Below are 13,480 nucleotides of genomic sequence, written 5' to 3' on the forward strand. Positions count from 1 at the left end.
TTATATGTCAGATATGATTGCATTACATATTCTATAAGTTATATTAATATTATATTAGGGTGACCATACGTGCCATTCTTCCCGGACGCATCCCGTCCAGGATTTTGTTTTCGTCTTCCGGAAGTCGTATTTGTCGATCGCATACGTCATAGAGGATTATTATTATTATTACAGAAAAGCAACTGTTACATTTTAAGGTAAGATTGAAACTACGATTGTATATCTTATGTTTTTAACTGAATGGCTATGCGGTCAACAAATACGACTTCCGGAAGACGCACCGAAATCCTGGACGGGATGCGTCCGGGAAGAATGGCACGTATATGGTCATTATATTATTATAAGTAGTTTGAACTACTTGTACAGATTACATTAACAGGAAATGTTTTCCCCCAGCAAGGAATGTTAAAAACTCTAGTCACATAACAAATAATTAAGTTTGATTTTTTTGTAACAGTAATTTTATGGAACATGACTTTATTTCCCAGAATGCTTTACTATAACCAAGTATTTAAAATGGTTGCTAAACAATTTTCCAAAGTTACTTTCCTAACACTGAATGTATGTGAGATTCTTTCTGTTGTGTAACTGTGGAATTTCTTGGAATTGCCATGAAGTTAATTCCACTTCCTGTCATTCCAATTCAAATTCAACTTCCTGTAGAGCGGAGTCAATTCAATTTAAATTCCAATTCATGAATTGAATGGAGGCCAATTCTGAAATTCTGAATTGTGCACAAGCCTGCCACGAGGGTGCACCAGAGTCATATTTTGGGACAGACTCGCGCGTCACGCCGGAAATAGGAAGAGAAGTTGTCCATCATTGTGAACTCCTCCCATCTGTCATCTGATTGGTCTTTCTGGGTTGGTAAAGTGTGTGGAGCCTGCTGCAGTCCGGGCTTAGCCAAAGACCAGCCACATTTACATCAAAAATATGCCCTGTCCCAAATGGCACTTTTGGACTTCCTCAAAGTCCACACTTTGATGACATCATGCAGTGCAGACTTTAGGGACCCTTGACGCAAGTACACACTGGAGTCATATTTTGTGACAGACTCGAGCGTCATGCCGGAAATAGGAAGAGAAGTTGCCCATCACTGTGAACTCCTCCCATCTGTCATCTGATTGGTCTTTTGCAAGGACTTTTGGGTTGGTAAAGTGCAGCAGTGTGGGTTTCACTGAAGACCGCATCAAGGGTGCAAAGGGGGCGCTGATAAGCACACTTCAGAGCGTAATAATAACAGATGGGACACCCTACGGACTCATAGACTAAGCATGCATGCGCAATTTAAGCCCACGAGACTGAAAGTCCACATGAAGTGCGCCCATTTCGGACAGGACCAAAGATGGTGGCGCCCACATTTACATAAAATATAGGCCCTGTCCCAAATTGCACACTCTGGACTTGTGGACTTCCTCAGAGTCAACACTTTGATGACATCATGTAGTGCAGACCTTAGGGACCCTTGACGTAAGTCCACGCTGGTGAACTGGAGTCATATTTTGTGACAGACTCGAGCGTTACTCCGGAAATAGGAAGAGAAGTTGCCCATCACTGTGAACTCCTCCCATCCGTCGTCTGATTGCTCTTTTGCAAGGACTTCTGGGTTGGTAAATTGTGTGGAGCGTGCAGCAGTGGGGGCTTCGCCAAAGACCTCATCAAGGGTGCAAAGGGGGCGCTGATGAGCACACTTTGGAGTGTAAAAATGATAGATGGGAAACCCTACGGACTCATAGACTAAGCGAGCACACGCAATTTAAGCCCACGAGACCAAAAGTCCACATGAAGTGCGCCATTTGGGACAGGACCAAAGATGGTGGCACCCACATTTACACATTTACATGGAAGTCAGTGGTGCTCAATAACTGTTTGGTTACAGACATTTCTAAAAATATCTTTCTTTGTGTTCACAAGAACAAAGTAATGAATACAGGTTTGTAACATGAAGGTAAGTACCTTTTTTTTGTACTGTCCCTTTAAGAATAAATGTTTATCTATTCCAGTTTTTCCAATGAAATATTAATGCTATACTATACAATATTGTTTAAATAGATTTGTTTCCATCTTTGATGCACAGTTTCAGAAAGGACTTTTTCTGTGCTGAAATGACTGTGACCGTGTGTACAAATCATTGATGGGCTTGGGTAATGAGTGTTTGGCTCAAAGCCTCCAAGTCATAACAAAGGTGTTCACCCCGGGTTCAAGTCTGGACTTTATGCAGATCAGTCACGTTTTTCCACACTAGCCTGAATCAATAATTTCTTTTAAAACCTTGGTTTGTACTTACTCTCATCGTCATGTTGGAATAAAAAAAGGTGCTCCGCCCAAACTGTAGCTATTAAATTAGAAGCACACAATTCTCTCTGAGGACAGAAACTATATTGATATACAGGACTGTCAATCAGTGGCAGTGGGTGGGGCTTTATCAGTGTGATGTCACATTAACAAGAGAATGAAAAAGCGTGTTTAATGAGACAAATAAAAATAGAGAAGTGGGTGGATTTTTATCATTGTTGGGTTGTGGTGTTCACACACTGCAACATGCATTTATGTCCAAACACTTTGTATAAGTGTAAATATTGCATAATATGTTCCCTTTAAGGTTTGTGCTTACTGAAATGACTAAAGTAGTCAAGCCTCAAGTGGGTGTCAGTAGGAAATTGCAGTACAAATAAAAAATGCTACACAGAAACTTTAAAACGTTTTAATTAAACTACAAGTTTTAGGTGACACGTTGCATGAATAATGTTGTGGTGATGTAGCAGCAACATATTTTGAAAAAAAAAATGGTGTTATCTTAACTCTAACATCCGTTACTGGTTTGGAGTGGTTTCCTTGCGCTCGGCAGATTAGAAGCACAACCCATGTTTTCCATTATGTCATGTAACTCACACCTACATTTGATCAAACAGGCCTGGATTAACAGAACGTAGTGCTCCAGGGTGACCACATTACTTTAAATGTCTAGTCATTGAAGTAAATGGCTCCAGACTAACTTGTTTTACTAGGGGCACTGACTGAAAATTTTAGGAGCACAAGCAGAAAATTTAGGGGCACACCTAAATCATCCTGCAATGCACTTATTCACATTTCCCCCTAACATAACTTTATTAGTGACAAATACTTTGATAATAAATAAGACTTTACTCTCTATGCATTTGTTGCACATGTCATTATTATGCACATTTTATCAAACATACATAGAGGTCATAGAGGTACATAGAGATCTTAGGTCAGCAGTTAGTATAAAATCATTATATTTAGGCTCAAAATACCCGACAGATAATTTCTTATAATATGTGAAAATTGACAGTTTGTAGGTGTGCACATGAAATGTGACATTTTTGGGTGTGTCCTTTTAAATGCAAGTCAGCTCATGAAATGCAAACACTGATCGAAATACTGGTGGTTTGTTGAAATTGTTCTGTCAATTCTTTTCTCTCTCTCTTTCTCTTTCTCTCTGCACTAAATGGCAGTGCTGTGGATAGTGCAGCTTTAGGGGGCGGTATTATTATAATAAGATCCCCTTCTGACATCACAAGTGGACGCAAATTTCAATGACCTTCATAAGTTGCAGAGAATGGTTTACCAAAACGTTTATTTTTCACATTTTGTAGGTTAATAGAAACACTGCAATTATCGCACTAAAACATGGAAAAATAACAGATTTTCATAATATGTCACCACGTAACAAACGATTCACGCATCGTGAAAATTTGTGGTAAAAACCCCGTTGTGCATTTTGTTTTTGTCACGGGTGCCCCGTGCCGCCACCCACCTGCAAAATGCCGCCCTGGGCAGCCGCTCATGTCACCCTAAATCCGCAACTGCACACTGTTAGGCGCCCGATCTACTTGAAATTCCAAATTTTCATGACGCATGCGCGAGTACTTGTAAAAAAAATGCTAAATGTCTGGACCCCTGGTGCCATCCTATTGGCTGGTGTCCAAGGGGAACCACAGATCCCGTATATGGATATCATGCCCTGATGTCAAAGGAAATCAGATATGTGAAAAAAAAATTGTCCTGGGAGGGCTGTCCAGGCTGACAATAAAAAATACATTCTTCTGAAAGAGTGATTATTTTTATTTTAAAACAGGATTTTTTTGTGTATTTGGTGTAGGGCACAAGTTATCATTTAATTTTCTTGTGTATTTAAACAGTCACAAAGCTGTTTATAGTAATGTTGTTAATGCTACGAAATGTTGATATGATAGTTGTTAATTGCCACACTATATTATATATTTATTATATGAATCATTCTTACCACATCTTATTCCAGTGTAGTAATAGGTAAGAAATTATAAAGATTCCTCTGGGAGGTATCCTTGTATTCTCTATAGGGATTTTGACCTTGTGAGGATATTTTAGTCGGCTTTTGAATCAAACTAAATGATGTTGCAACATAGTTTACAATATAAAAGTCATTACGTCTATCTACTTGACTGCCTATTAATGTGTGCGCGCGTGCGCGTGAGTTGGAAAAGGTCCACCTCCTTCAACCTTCACCATATGAAGTCTGTTTTCCTTCTTGAGTTTACTCTGTTAACCGACTTGATAAACATTAGAAATGACTTTTGCGCCTCTCCGACAGATCTATAGCGACAGAAGAGAAAGATAGCACCTTTTTTTTCGACATGTTTATGTTGTCGCTGTGTTTTGTGGAAGCGCTCTGTGAGGTACGACAGTTACACACACACACGCACGCGCTACCGTTGCTTTATTGGTATTTTAACGGTCGTGTGTTGTCTTTGTTGTTTTATGTTTCTACTGACAGCCGTGTGTAACACTGTGGTTGTGTGATTTTTGTGCTTATAATGCTGTTTGTGCCGATGTGGCCAACATGGTTTAGATAAGAGGACGTTAGCAAGAGGCGCTAACAGGATAAATTACCGTTACAGTAGCTAACGTTATAGGCTCGTGCAATCACTTTGAATGTATTAATAAACGCGTGCAAAGGTCATTACACACCAGTGTGTGTGTGTGTGTTTATGTGTTAAAGGTAACTTACATTAGCAAAAACATGTTGGAAAACAATAAACAATACATGAAAAGAGGTAAAAATTTCTACCATGACATCTATGGTAGGTAAGTTCATGTTTTCTGTTTTCCTGTCTACATGCGCTTTGATGAAAAATGTACCTTACCGTACCATGGTACATTACTATAGTTTCAGTACTGTGTGGTGTTTTTGAAAGCTCAGCTCTTCTTTTTGAAGGGAAACAGTCAAATTAGGTTTTTGTTTCAGTGACTTTGCTGATCAGGAATATTTTTGGCAAATGCTGAATTTGCCATTGCATGCAAAGTTTCAGGACTAATTCTGTGAACTCTGTATAAATAATATTAAAGGGCCACCGATTACTTAGAATGACTTCTACCGATACCGATAGTTTAACTTTATTTGCCAGGATATATAATCAGCCTTGATCATAGTTTTTAAACAATCGGATGATGTCCGATAGTGGGAAAAACTGATACTGATCATAGACCGATACATCGGTGCATCCATAATAAATACATTATTAATAAATCAATATAAATAAAGCAGTCATTCACATTATTATACCAAAAAACTTCTTAACTGGACTTGAATAGTTTGTGGCTAATGCTGAGTTTGACACTTCTTTGAACTCATAAATAGGAAATGTATGGACCACAAAACCAGTCATAAGTCGCATGTGTATATTTGTAACTTAGAAACAATAAACAATACATTGTATGGGTCAAAGTTATCGATTTCTTTAATGACAAAAATCACTAGGAAATTAACTAAGTAAAGGTCATGTTTCAGATCATTTTAGAAAATTTCTTATTGTAAATATATAAAAACGTATCTAATATTAGTAATTTGTCTTGCTAAGGGCATTTGGACATTTGACTGTCATACGGGAAAAGCCTCGTTGAAAAGCCTTGTTGAAAAGCCTCTAAAAACATATTTCAGCAGTGTTTTATAAAATAAAGTATTTAGGGAAAGTGTGTGCCTCAAAACATTGATAATCCTGCTAAATGTCAAAAAACAAAATTTCGTTTTGGGAAAAAATTGCGTAGTCAGAGTCAGTTTTTAAGAGGTCACAGCCGTGGGCCCAATTTGTTTCTAATATTTATTTTACTAAAACCCTTTTCTAAACCTAAAAATCATTGACAAACTATGTATCATTGGAAAGCTCTAAGAATGTCGTTTTCATATTTCAAAACCTTTTAGCAGTAATTATAATGCAGTGGCAGTATTTTTTTAATTTGTGACAAGAGTATGCAGCAAACCAATGACACCTAGTGGCTTTTGTTGGTAAAACACTAAAAAAGTGGCACCTAATTTTTTGTGACTAAGTTTATTGAGACTTCATATTTACAGCATTTCTGTAATGAAAAATTTACATTTTTATAACTATTTGTATAAAATTAATATGTTATTGCATTAATTTTATTTATTAAAACAAATTGAAATGGCTATAACAATTTTTCTGTTTAATATTTTTACCTTCAGAAACTTCTGTGAATAACTTTAAAGGTTTTCTATAAAACAAAATTAGAGTTATATTAATTTGAAGCTGCACATAAACTTTTTACACTCAAATGGGGTTAAAGGCATTTTTTTGCGTTCCCGGATTCCAAATAGTTGAATCTCGAACAAATATTGTCCTATCACAACACATCAATGGAAAACGTGTATATATACTGGCTTTTGACTGATTTTGTGGTCCAGGGTCACATATATTATTAATATATTAATATAACACGTTGTTCAGACAGTGTTTTAAACTCGTTCTGTCATTCACATTGTTTTACACACCCTAATACAAAGTCACCATGGTTAACTTCTGCTGGAACGCTGTACATTTGTTTGTTTCTGTAATCTAAACAATTTCCTTCTCCTGTAATTACATTTGACAGTTTTTGTAACCTTACACCAGTAAGAGTAATGATGTCAAAAGTCAGATAAGATAGTAATACTAGTAACTGTGGTTGTTTAGGTAGAAGCTATGGTTCCCATGGTCAGACTGGTCACACTTTATTTTAACTGCATGTGTATAAAGATGTAATCATGTGACCTAAATGTAAATTTAATTTAATGGCTTACATTAAAAATGTATTCATATTTTTTTTAATTTGTATATTTATATTTATCTGTATTTGTTTTAAGAAATGTCTGTTTATGTGTTTAGGTGATTGACTGCAGATGAAGCCTTTTGTGAGAAGATCAGAATGAGACCCACAAGGAGTGTCATCATTTTACTTTGTCCCATGCTGGTGCTGGGTTTCCTCTACTATTCTGCTGGAAGACTACAACTGAGAACCCCAGTCCAAAAAGCTCGTGAGTAAACACCCAGAGCAAAACTTTATTTCCTGCATCGTGATGTGAATGTTAGGGACTGTGAAATATGGTGGTTAAAAGTCACCTATATGTAATGTACCCGTACGTTTATGACTGTCTGAGTACTGAGAGCGATATGAACCACTAAGACGATACTCATTTCAGTTTGGCAAAAAAATCTATGTGAACACAACAAAAAATCCCTGAAAGTTTCATGTGACTTGGTTTTAATAAACAGTATGCATACAGGTAGGTTCCTTATCGGTAGTTTAATTTGGAAGCCAGATACATATGAAATGCAGCTAAAATGAGAACTTGCGTTGAAAAAAAACCCCAAAGCCACTGTGGAAATATACCTTTTGATTTTGTGTTTTAACCCTATGTGATGTAAAGGACAGGAGTTTCTTGAAGAATAGAGAACTGTGTAAGTACGAGACTAAAACAGTGTACACAGTGAGGTAAATTTCTCTACAAACTAAATTGTCCCAAAATCTAAAACTTTTTCTTCTGTTTTTACACTCGGTCTGGATTTCCCCAACTACGTCATGTCTAAAATTAAAGTTGTCGCCTAACCCTTAATTTGCTTAGTCTTTCCGTTTGACATGAGATGGCTGACATGATTATAAATCAAAAGGAAACAGAAGAATAAAAATGTTGCTGTGTTATTGTGGCCAGAGGAGGGAGCTAGACCCCATCACTTTTCACCCTGTTTCACCTTGGGGATTCATTCAGCACTGTACCGGCAACCCAAGTTAATAATCAGCTTTTAAGACAGCATAATAATACATTAATTATTGCTATTAAAATTAGTTATACCTAGGATGGTATTTCTTAAAATTCTCTTTTAAGAAAAGTTAGAGAATAGGTATATTTTGTCTTTTTAATATTATATACTGTTATTTTCTGTAGTTTTAAGGTTAACGGTAGTCTACCATGTAGTGCAGAATATTCTGTATATATTATTATTATTTTATTATTTATTCTATTTTATTCTATATATATTACCTATATACAATACATGAATGTTTCTTTCCTTAAAATGCTTTTGCTATGTTTTAAAATGTTTTTTGGACTAAGATTTCTTAGATTTTGGAGTCTTACATCTCTTTTAAATGGTCATTGTAAGATTTCTCTTTCATATTTTTTATATTCATTTTCATATTGAAGGTAATATTAATAATGGTTAAAGCATTTTGACATTATGGAGTAGTGCTGTGTTCAAAATATCGATACGACGATACATCGTCATGGACGCCTGACGGTGTGCGCATCGATACAGCACCTTCTGTATCGATTCGGATGCACTTTTGAAAGTAACGTGACAAATCGCTGTTGATCCATATTGAAAGGACGCATGTGACTTGCGGAGAACATACGTTAGAGTGAAAGGTAGCGGGGTATACTTTCCGTGTCTGTCTCGCAGGCGCATGCATAACATAATTATGTGGGCATTCGTCACCTGAACTTACAACTCAGAATATAAGATTCGATTAAGTCCACCTAAAACATGTTACTTGTGCGTTTATTTTTTTTGCACATTGCTTTTTCTCTGAAAAATCATAATGATTGCTCATAAACAGAATTGATGTTGAGGACACTGACAATACAATGTCCCTCAATCAGTGAAACTCTTCAACATGCAAACACTTGACAGAATCTTTTAGTGTTTGCTCAAACGTTTGGACACACCTGCAGTACACACTTTTTTTCATCTTTAATTGAAATTCAAAGTTATGTTGGCCATAAATTAAAACTCAAAAGTTCATTAAAGTCACAACTTAAGTGTTGAAGTATTTGAATGGTGCAGAAGCATCTTGGTGCAATTGCTTTTGGCTTAAGTTACATATAATAAGCTTATATAGCAGAGGAATGAATCTGTGGCTTAAGATATCTGTGCCTTACAACTTTCTGTGGGATAACTTTTCTCTTTGACTCAATGCACTCTGTGTGGTGGTCTTTGGTGTGGTGGTGGGTTTAAAGACTTTCTACCACAAGTGTGGGCATAAGCTTATTTAAATACGCCGATGATATGAGAGACACTGTAGGCATTTAACTGTACTCAGATAGACGCTCACACTCTTGTGTTTCAGAACCTGATTTGGATTCTTTACGCTCCACAGGACGTGAAGTAGCTTCAGGTAGAATTTCACCCTGTATCCTATATATTCTACATTAATGTTGGGAGATTCATATGATACCATAAAAATATATGGCGGTTGTTAATTTTTGAATATACTGTAAAATAGTTGCAGAATTATTAAACTAAGGTCACTAAATAAAAAAATAACTTTTCAATCATGGCACATTTAATCTCCCAGCATTATAACGCTTATCCTTCGTCCTCATGTATTTGGTCAGCATTCTTTTCCGAATTCCTTTACAAAGACTTCTGTCGTGCTTCTGTCCACTTGCTGAGGAAGTGTAAACATCTTTCTGCTTCGTAAATTGTTTGCATGCTCGAGCGCTGATGAAAAAAGTCTGTATTAAACATTTGTCTATTGAAAGAGTTTGAAAACCATCCCTCATCATAAAAAAGTGCCCTAGTTAGGGTGGATGCTATATTTAAAGTCCTCATGAAATCAAAACCGACAATTAGTATATTTTTTTTTTTTAGGAAATATTGTAGTGTTCGTTATAAACAATTTCTCTTTTATTCATGTTCCCTCATTAACTTTATTCAAAATCTAAACATGTACTTCTGCAATCCTTCTTTAATGATGTAATGAGCTCATTCAAACCGTCAGTCTGCTGCAAGTTCCATTTCCGGATGAAACGTCTACATTTCTATATCCAATCAGTTCACATTCGTTGAAAACACAAGCCACGGCCAATATTTTCCTCATGTGGTATTCTGTTTCACTCAGAAATGTGTAACAATACGGAAGTCGATTGCAACTTCCTGTTCACGAGGACTTTCATTTAGTGTGGTTGTAAGTGAGGCTATGAGGGTTATAGTTACTTTACTGTTACATAACACATCTTTCATAAATGAGTACAAAAATTTGATGTATTCTAGGTCAGTGTTTCCCAATCCAGTTTTACTGGTTCCCCTTTCAAGATGTTTTAGATTGCTCCTGATATGAAAGACCTGATTCAGCTAATAACTTTTTATATATGGAGACATCTAAAACATCCTGCCACGTAGGATTGTGAAACACTGATCTGGGTGTATTTTTTCCACATTAATTTAAATATTGTGTCTAACCTGACTAAGGTGGTACTGTTTAAGGAATGTACAAAAAATAATGGAGACATTAGTAAAACAAATTATGGATTAAATATGAAGTCTGTTGTCAGAATCTGTGGCCGCTTGTTGATTAGCACTGAAATGTACAAAAAATATTTTTTTTTTTACAATAAATACACTTAAAGCCCGGAGCATAGTTTGTACGCGAACCTACGCGCATGGTCGAACGCATAGCATTGCAAATCATTGTTTATTTGAGTCAAACATGCACTCAAAAAAATATTCATTGGAATAACTCAATTAAATTGTGGGCAGGATTTCCATCCAATATAAATGTGTACCCCAACTCATAAAAAATGCTTTACACAATTAAAATATATTGAGTTTGTCCAACTCAATTTAAAGTAGATGGCAGTACTCAATTAAATGTAGTTGCCTCATCTCAATTTAGTGTACTCTAAATAACTCAATTTAGTGTAGTTTGAATAACTCAATTTATTTTAGTTACAATAACTCAATGTAGTGTAGTTTCAATAACTCAATGTAGTGTAGGCTGAATAACTCAATTCATTTATTTTATTTAAAACGTTTTTATACTAATTAGCATGAGCACATGTTAGCATGCTAATAATAATAACATGTAATACTTTGGATGATCATGTGAGAAGAAACTGATCTCCAAACAGGCATTAACACAGTTAGTGCTCATTGAGAGAAATACGTCACATCCACAACCTAACCACAAGCGCCACTCTTCTGCATGATGGTAACCAAACAATTTGAAAAAAATATAACACAAACGCTTCTAAATCAATAAGATAAACGAAAATTAAACACTATTAAGGCTTTCTCTTTACCTCAAAATGCATAAAATAAAGCAGTTGCAAAGCATGCTGGGAAATGCAGATCCACGGCAGTTAGTAATAGCAACAAAAATCGTTCATGTTTTCCCAACATAAAATGATTAAGTGGACTGAACATGATTAAATTAGGTTGAGATAAAAAAAAACTGTATTATTTTTCCAGAACCCAAACTCAAACTAATTGTGTTAACACAATTAAAAAGAAATCAATAAATTATAGTACATATTCATTTTGTGTTAGACTAATTTATTATATATACTTATTGCTCTTAATGAGGTATTTTAAATTAATTGAACACAATTTCAATGTGTCATTTCTAAGAAGGGCTTGAATCATTTTTTTTGAGCGACATAGAAGTTCAACACATGCGCATTGCAATAAAATGCAATGCAATCTCCTGGGCTACATACGCGCACAAATACAAATGCTTACAAAAATAAGCAGGTGCGTGTAGTGAGTACGTACTATTCGGATGACAAAATTTGTGTCACTGTATGCTCACCCTTGCATATGTATAAAAACGGGACTATACTTCTATCTTAAGGGTGGCAAATAGGATAGGTCGCTGGTGTAACCATAAATATTTATTTATTTTTGGTGAAAAGCAAGCAGGTTGCTGACAGAAGCACAGTGATCTTTGTAAGACTCTTTGCGTTGAAATTTCTGCTCTTCAACTTAAAGCCTGTCGCAGCTGCTGCATCATCTAATGCAATGTTGCTGCTATCTCAATCTCTGCACCACATTTACCTTTAGTACCTCTTAAACAACTTTTCTGTTCAGTCGACATCTCCAAGCCGAAGCTGAGCTTACAATTCCCTCCAACATTTACATTCAGGTCTTGATCCACTTTGAAAAAGATGCCCACTTTTACAATTCACTTCTTTTCAAATGGATTAAATAAAGTCCTGCCTTTTCATTTTCCTGCTTCTAAGAAACACATCACATTACCAAAACACAATTGATTGAAACTGCTGATGTATGTTTAATTAGATTTTTTTCCTATTTAGGCAAGTGGCGCTTCTAGCATTTATTTTTATCTCCTGTTTTTAGGAACTATTACTTTTGTTGCTTGTGCGTCCACATCTCATTATGACGTTATGTCAGTCTTTATGGGTTATAACAATAAAACGTTGTGATTTTGTTCAGTGAACTATACAGTATGAAGTTTCACCTATAAATCAAGAGAATGATATATTGATGTCGAGTTTTATGTATAGTATTTCTAACAGCTGACCTTTTATTCACACATGACATTTACCCGTAATGGACATTTGATTATCTTTTATTACATGACATTGAAATGGTTGATTCTGATGGGTCAGCATGATGCTGTTCATTTGTATTTTTAATAACTTTGCTAGTTTCATACATTTCGTATAAGTATCCATTTTTATCTCAAATTTTAAAATGATTTATTCATCATTATTTCATGTCCATTTATTTATTTGGTAACTTTAATTAGCTGGTTAATGTACAGTCTGTCAACGATTACTGTTAAATAAACTCCTTCAGTGTGTTAGAATTTATTTTATTATAATGATTGGCTTACTGTAAATGATCCTTTACTTATATTATAATATATCATAACCAAACTCTTTTGCTCTTAGCAAAGGTTGGTCAGCTGTGAATTACACTATAAAATAAATTTAACTTGATTTACAACTCTCCTGACACTGCATACAACCGTATGTTTAGTTTAATACTTGCCTGGCACTGGTTGTCATATCCATATTGTTTATGTTCGATTGCCGACCGTAAGCAGCTTCTCACATTTCTTTTGTTCTTTGTTCAAATAATTTCTCTCCCTTTATAACCTGCTTCTCTTAACAACATTTTCCGGGTAATTCTTCATGTTGGGGGCAATAATAGTAAAATGTAGTATTTCTCTATTCTTGCAGGGTCATAAACTTTGTTGATGTCTAATATTTCTTCTCTCTTTAGTGTACGACAACCAGGGATTCCTTCACAAGCTTGACGGAAAACTGTAAGTAATGCCTTACTGATCCTGTGGTTCTGCATGAGATTATGATCTGTTCCATTAGTTAGCTGCCTGGTTATAATGCCAGTTGATGGAGTTATAGGCGTGCACTCGATTTGGAGAGCTAGACAGCATAATT

The 13,480-nt window shown here is 35.6% G+C and overlaps 1 protein-coding gene across 2 annotated transcripts in view; it reads left to right on the forward strand.

Moving 5' to 3' along the window:
• Positions 1 to 4,468: 4,468 nt before the first annotated feature.
• The window catches only part of st3gal3a (ST3 beta-galactoside alpha-2,3-sialyltransferase 3a), a 42,764-nt gene continuing 33,752 nt past the window's right edge, over positions 4,469 to 13,480 (forward strand). The window contains exons 1-4 of one of the 2 annotated variants that reach the window (XM_065293832.1): positions 4,469 to 4,679; positions 7,164 to 7,312; positions 9,403 to 9,450; positions 13,305 to 13,347. In XM_065293832.1, coding sequence (XP_065149904.1) covers positions 7,204 to 7,312; positions 9,403 to 9,450; positions 13,305 to 13,347 — 200 coding nt within the window. In that variant the 5' untranslated portion in view covers positions 4,469 to 4,679; positions 7,164 to 7,203. The remainder of the gene's footprint in view (positions 4,680 to 7,163; positions 7,313 to 9,402; positions 9,451 to 13,304; positions 13,348 to 13,480) is intronic. The other variant, XM_065293833.1, reaches the window with a different exon arrangement.

The sequence above is a fragment of the Paramisgurnus dabryanus genome, chromosome 7, assembly GCF_030506205.2.
Source record: "Paramisgurnus dabryanus chromosome 7, PD_genome_1.1, whole genome shotgun sequence".
Classification (NCBI taxonomy): domain Eukaryota; kingdom Metazoa; phylum Chordata; class Actinopteri; order Cypriniformes; family Cobitidae; genus Paramisgurnus; species Paramisgurnus dabryanus.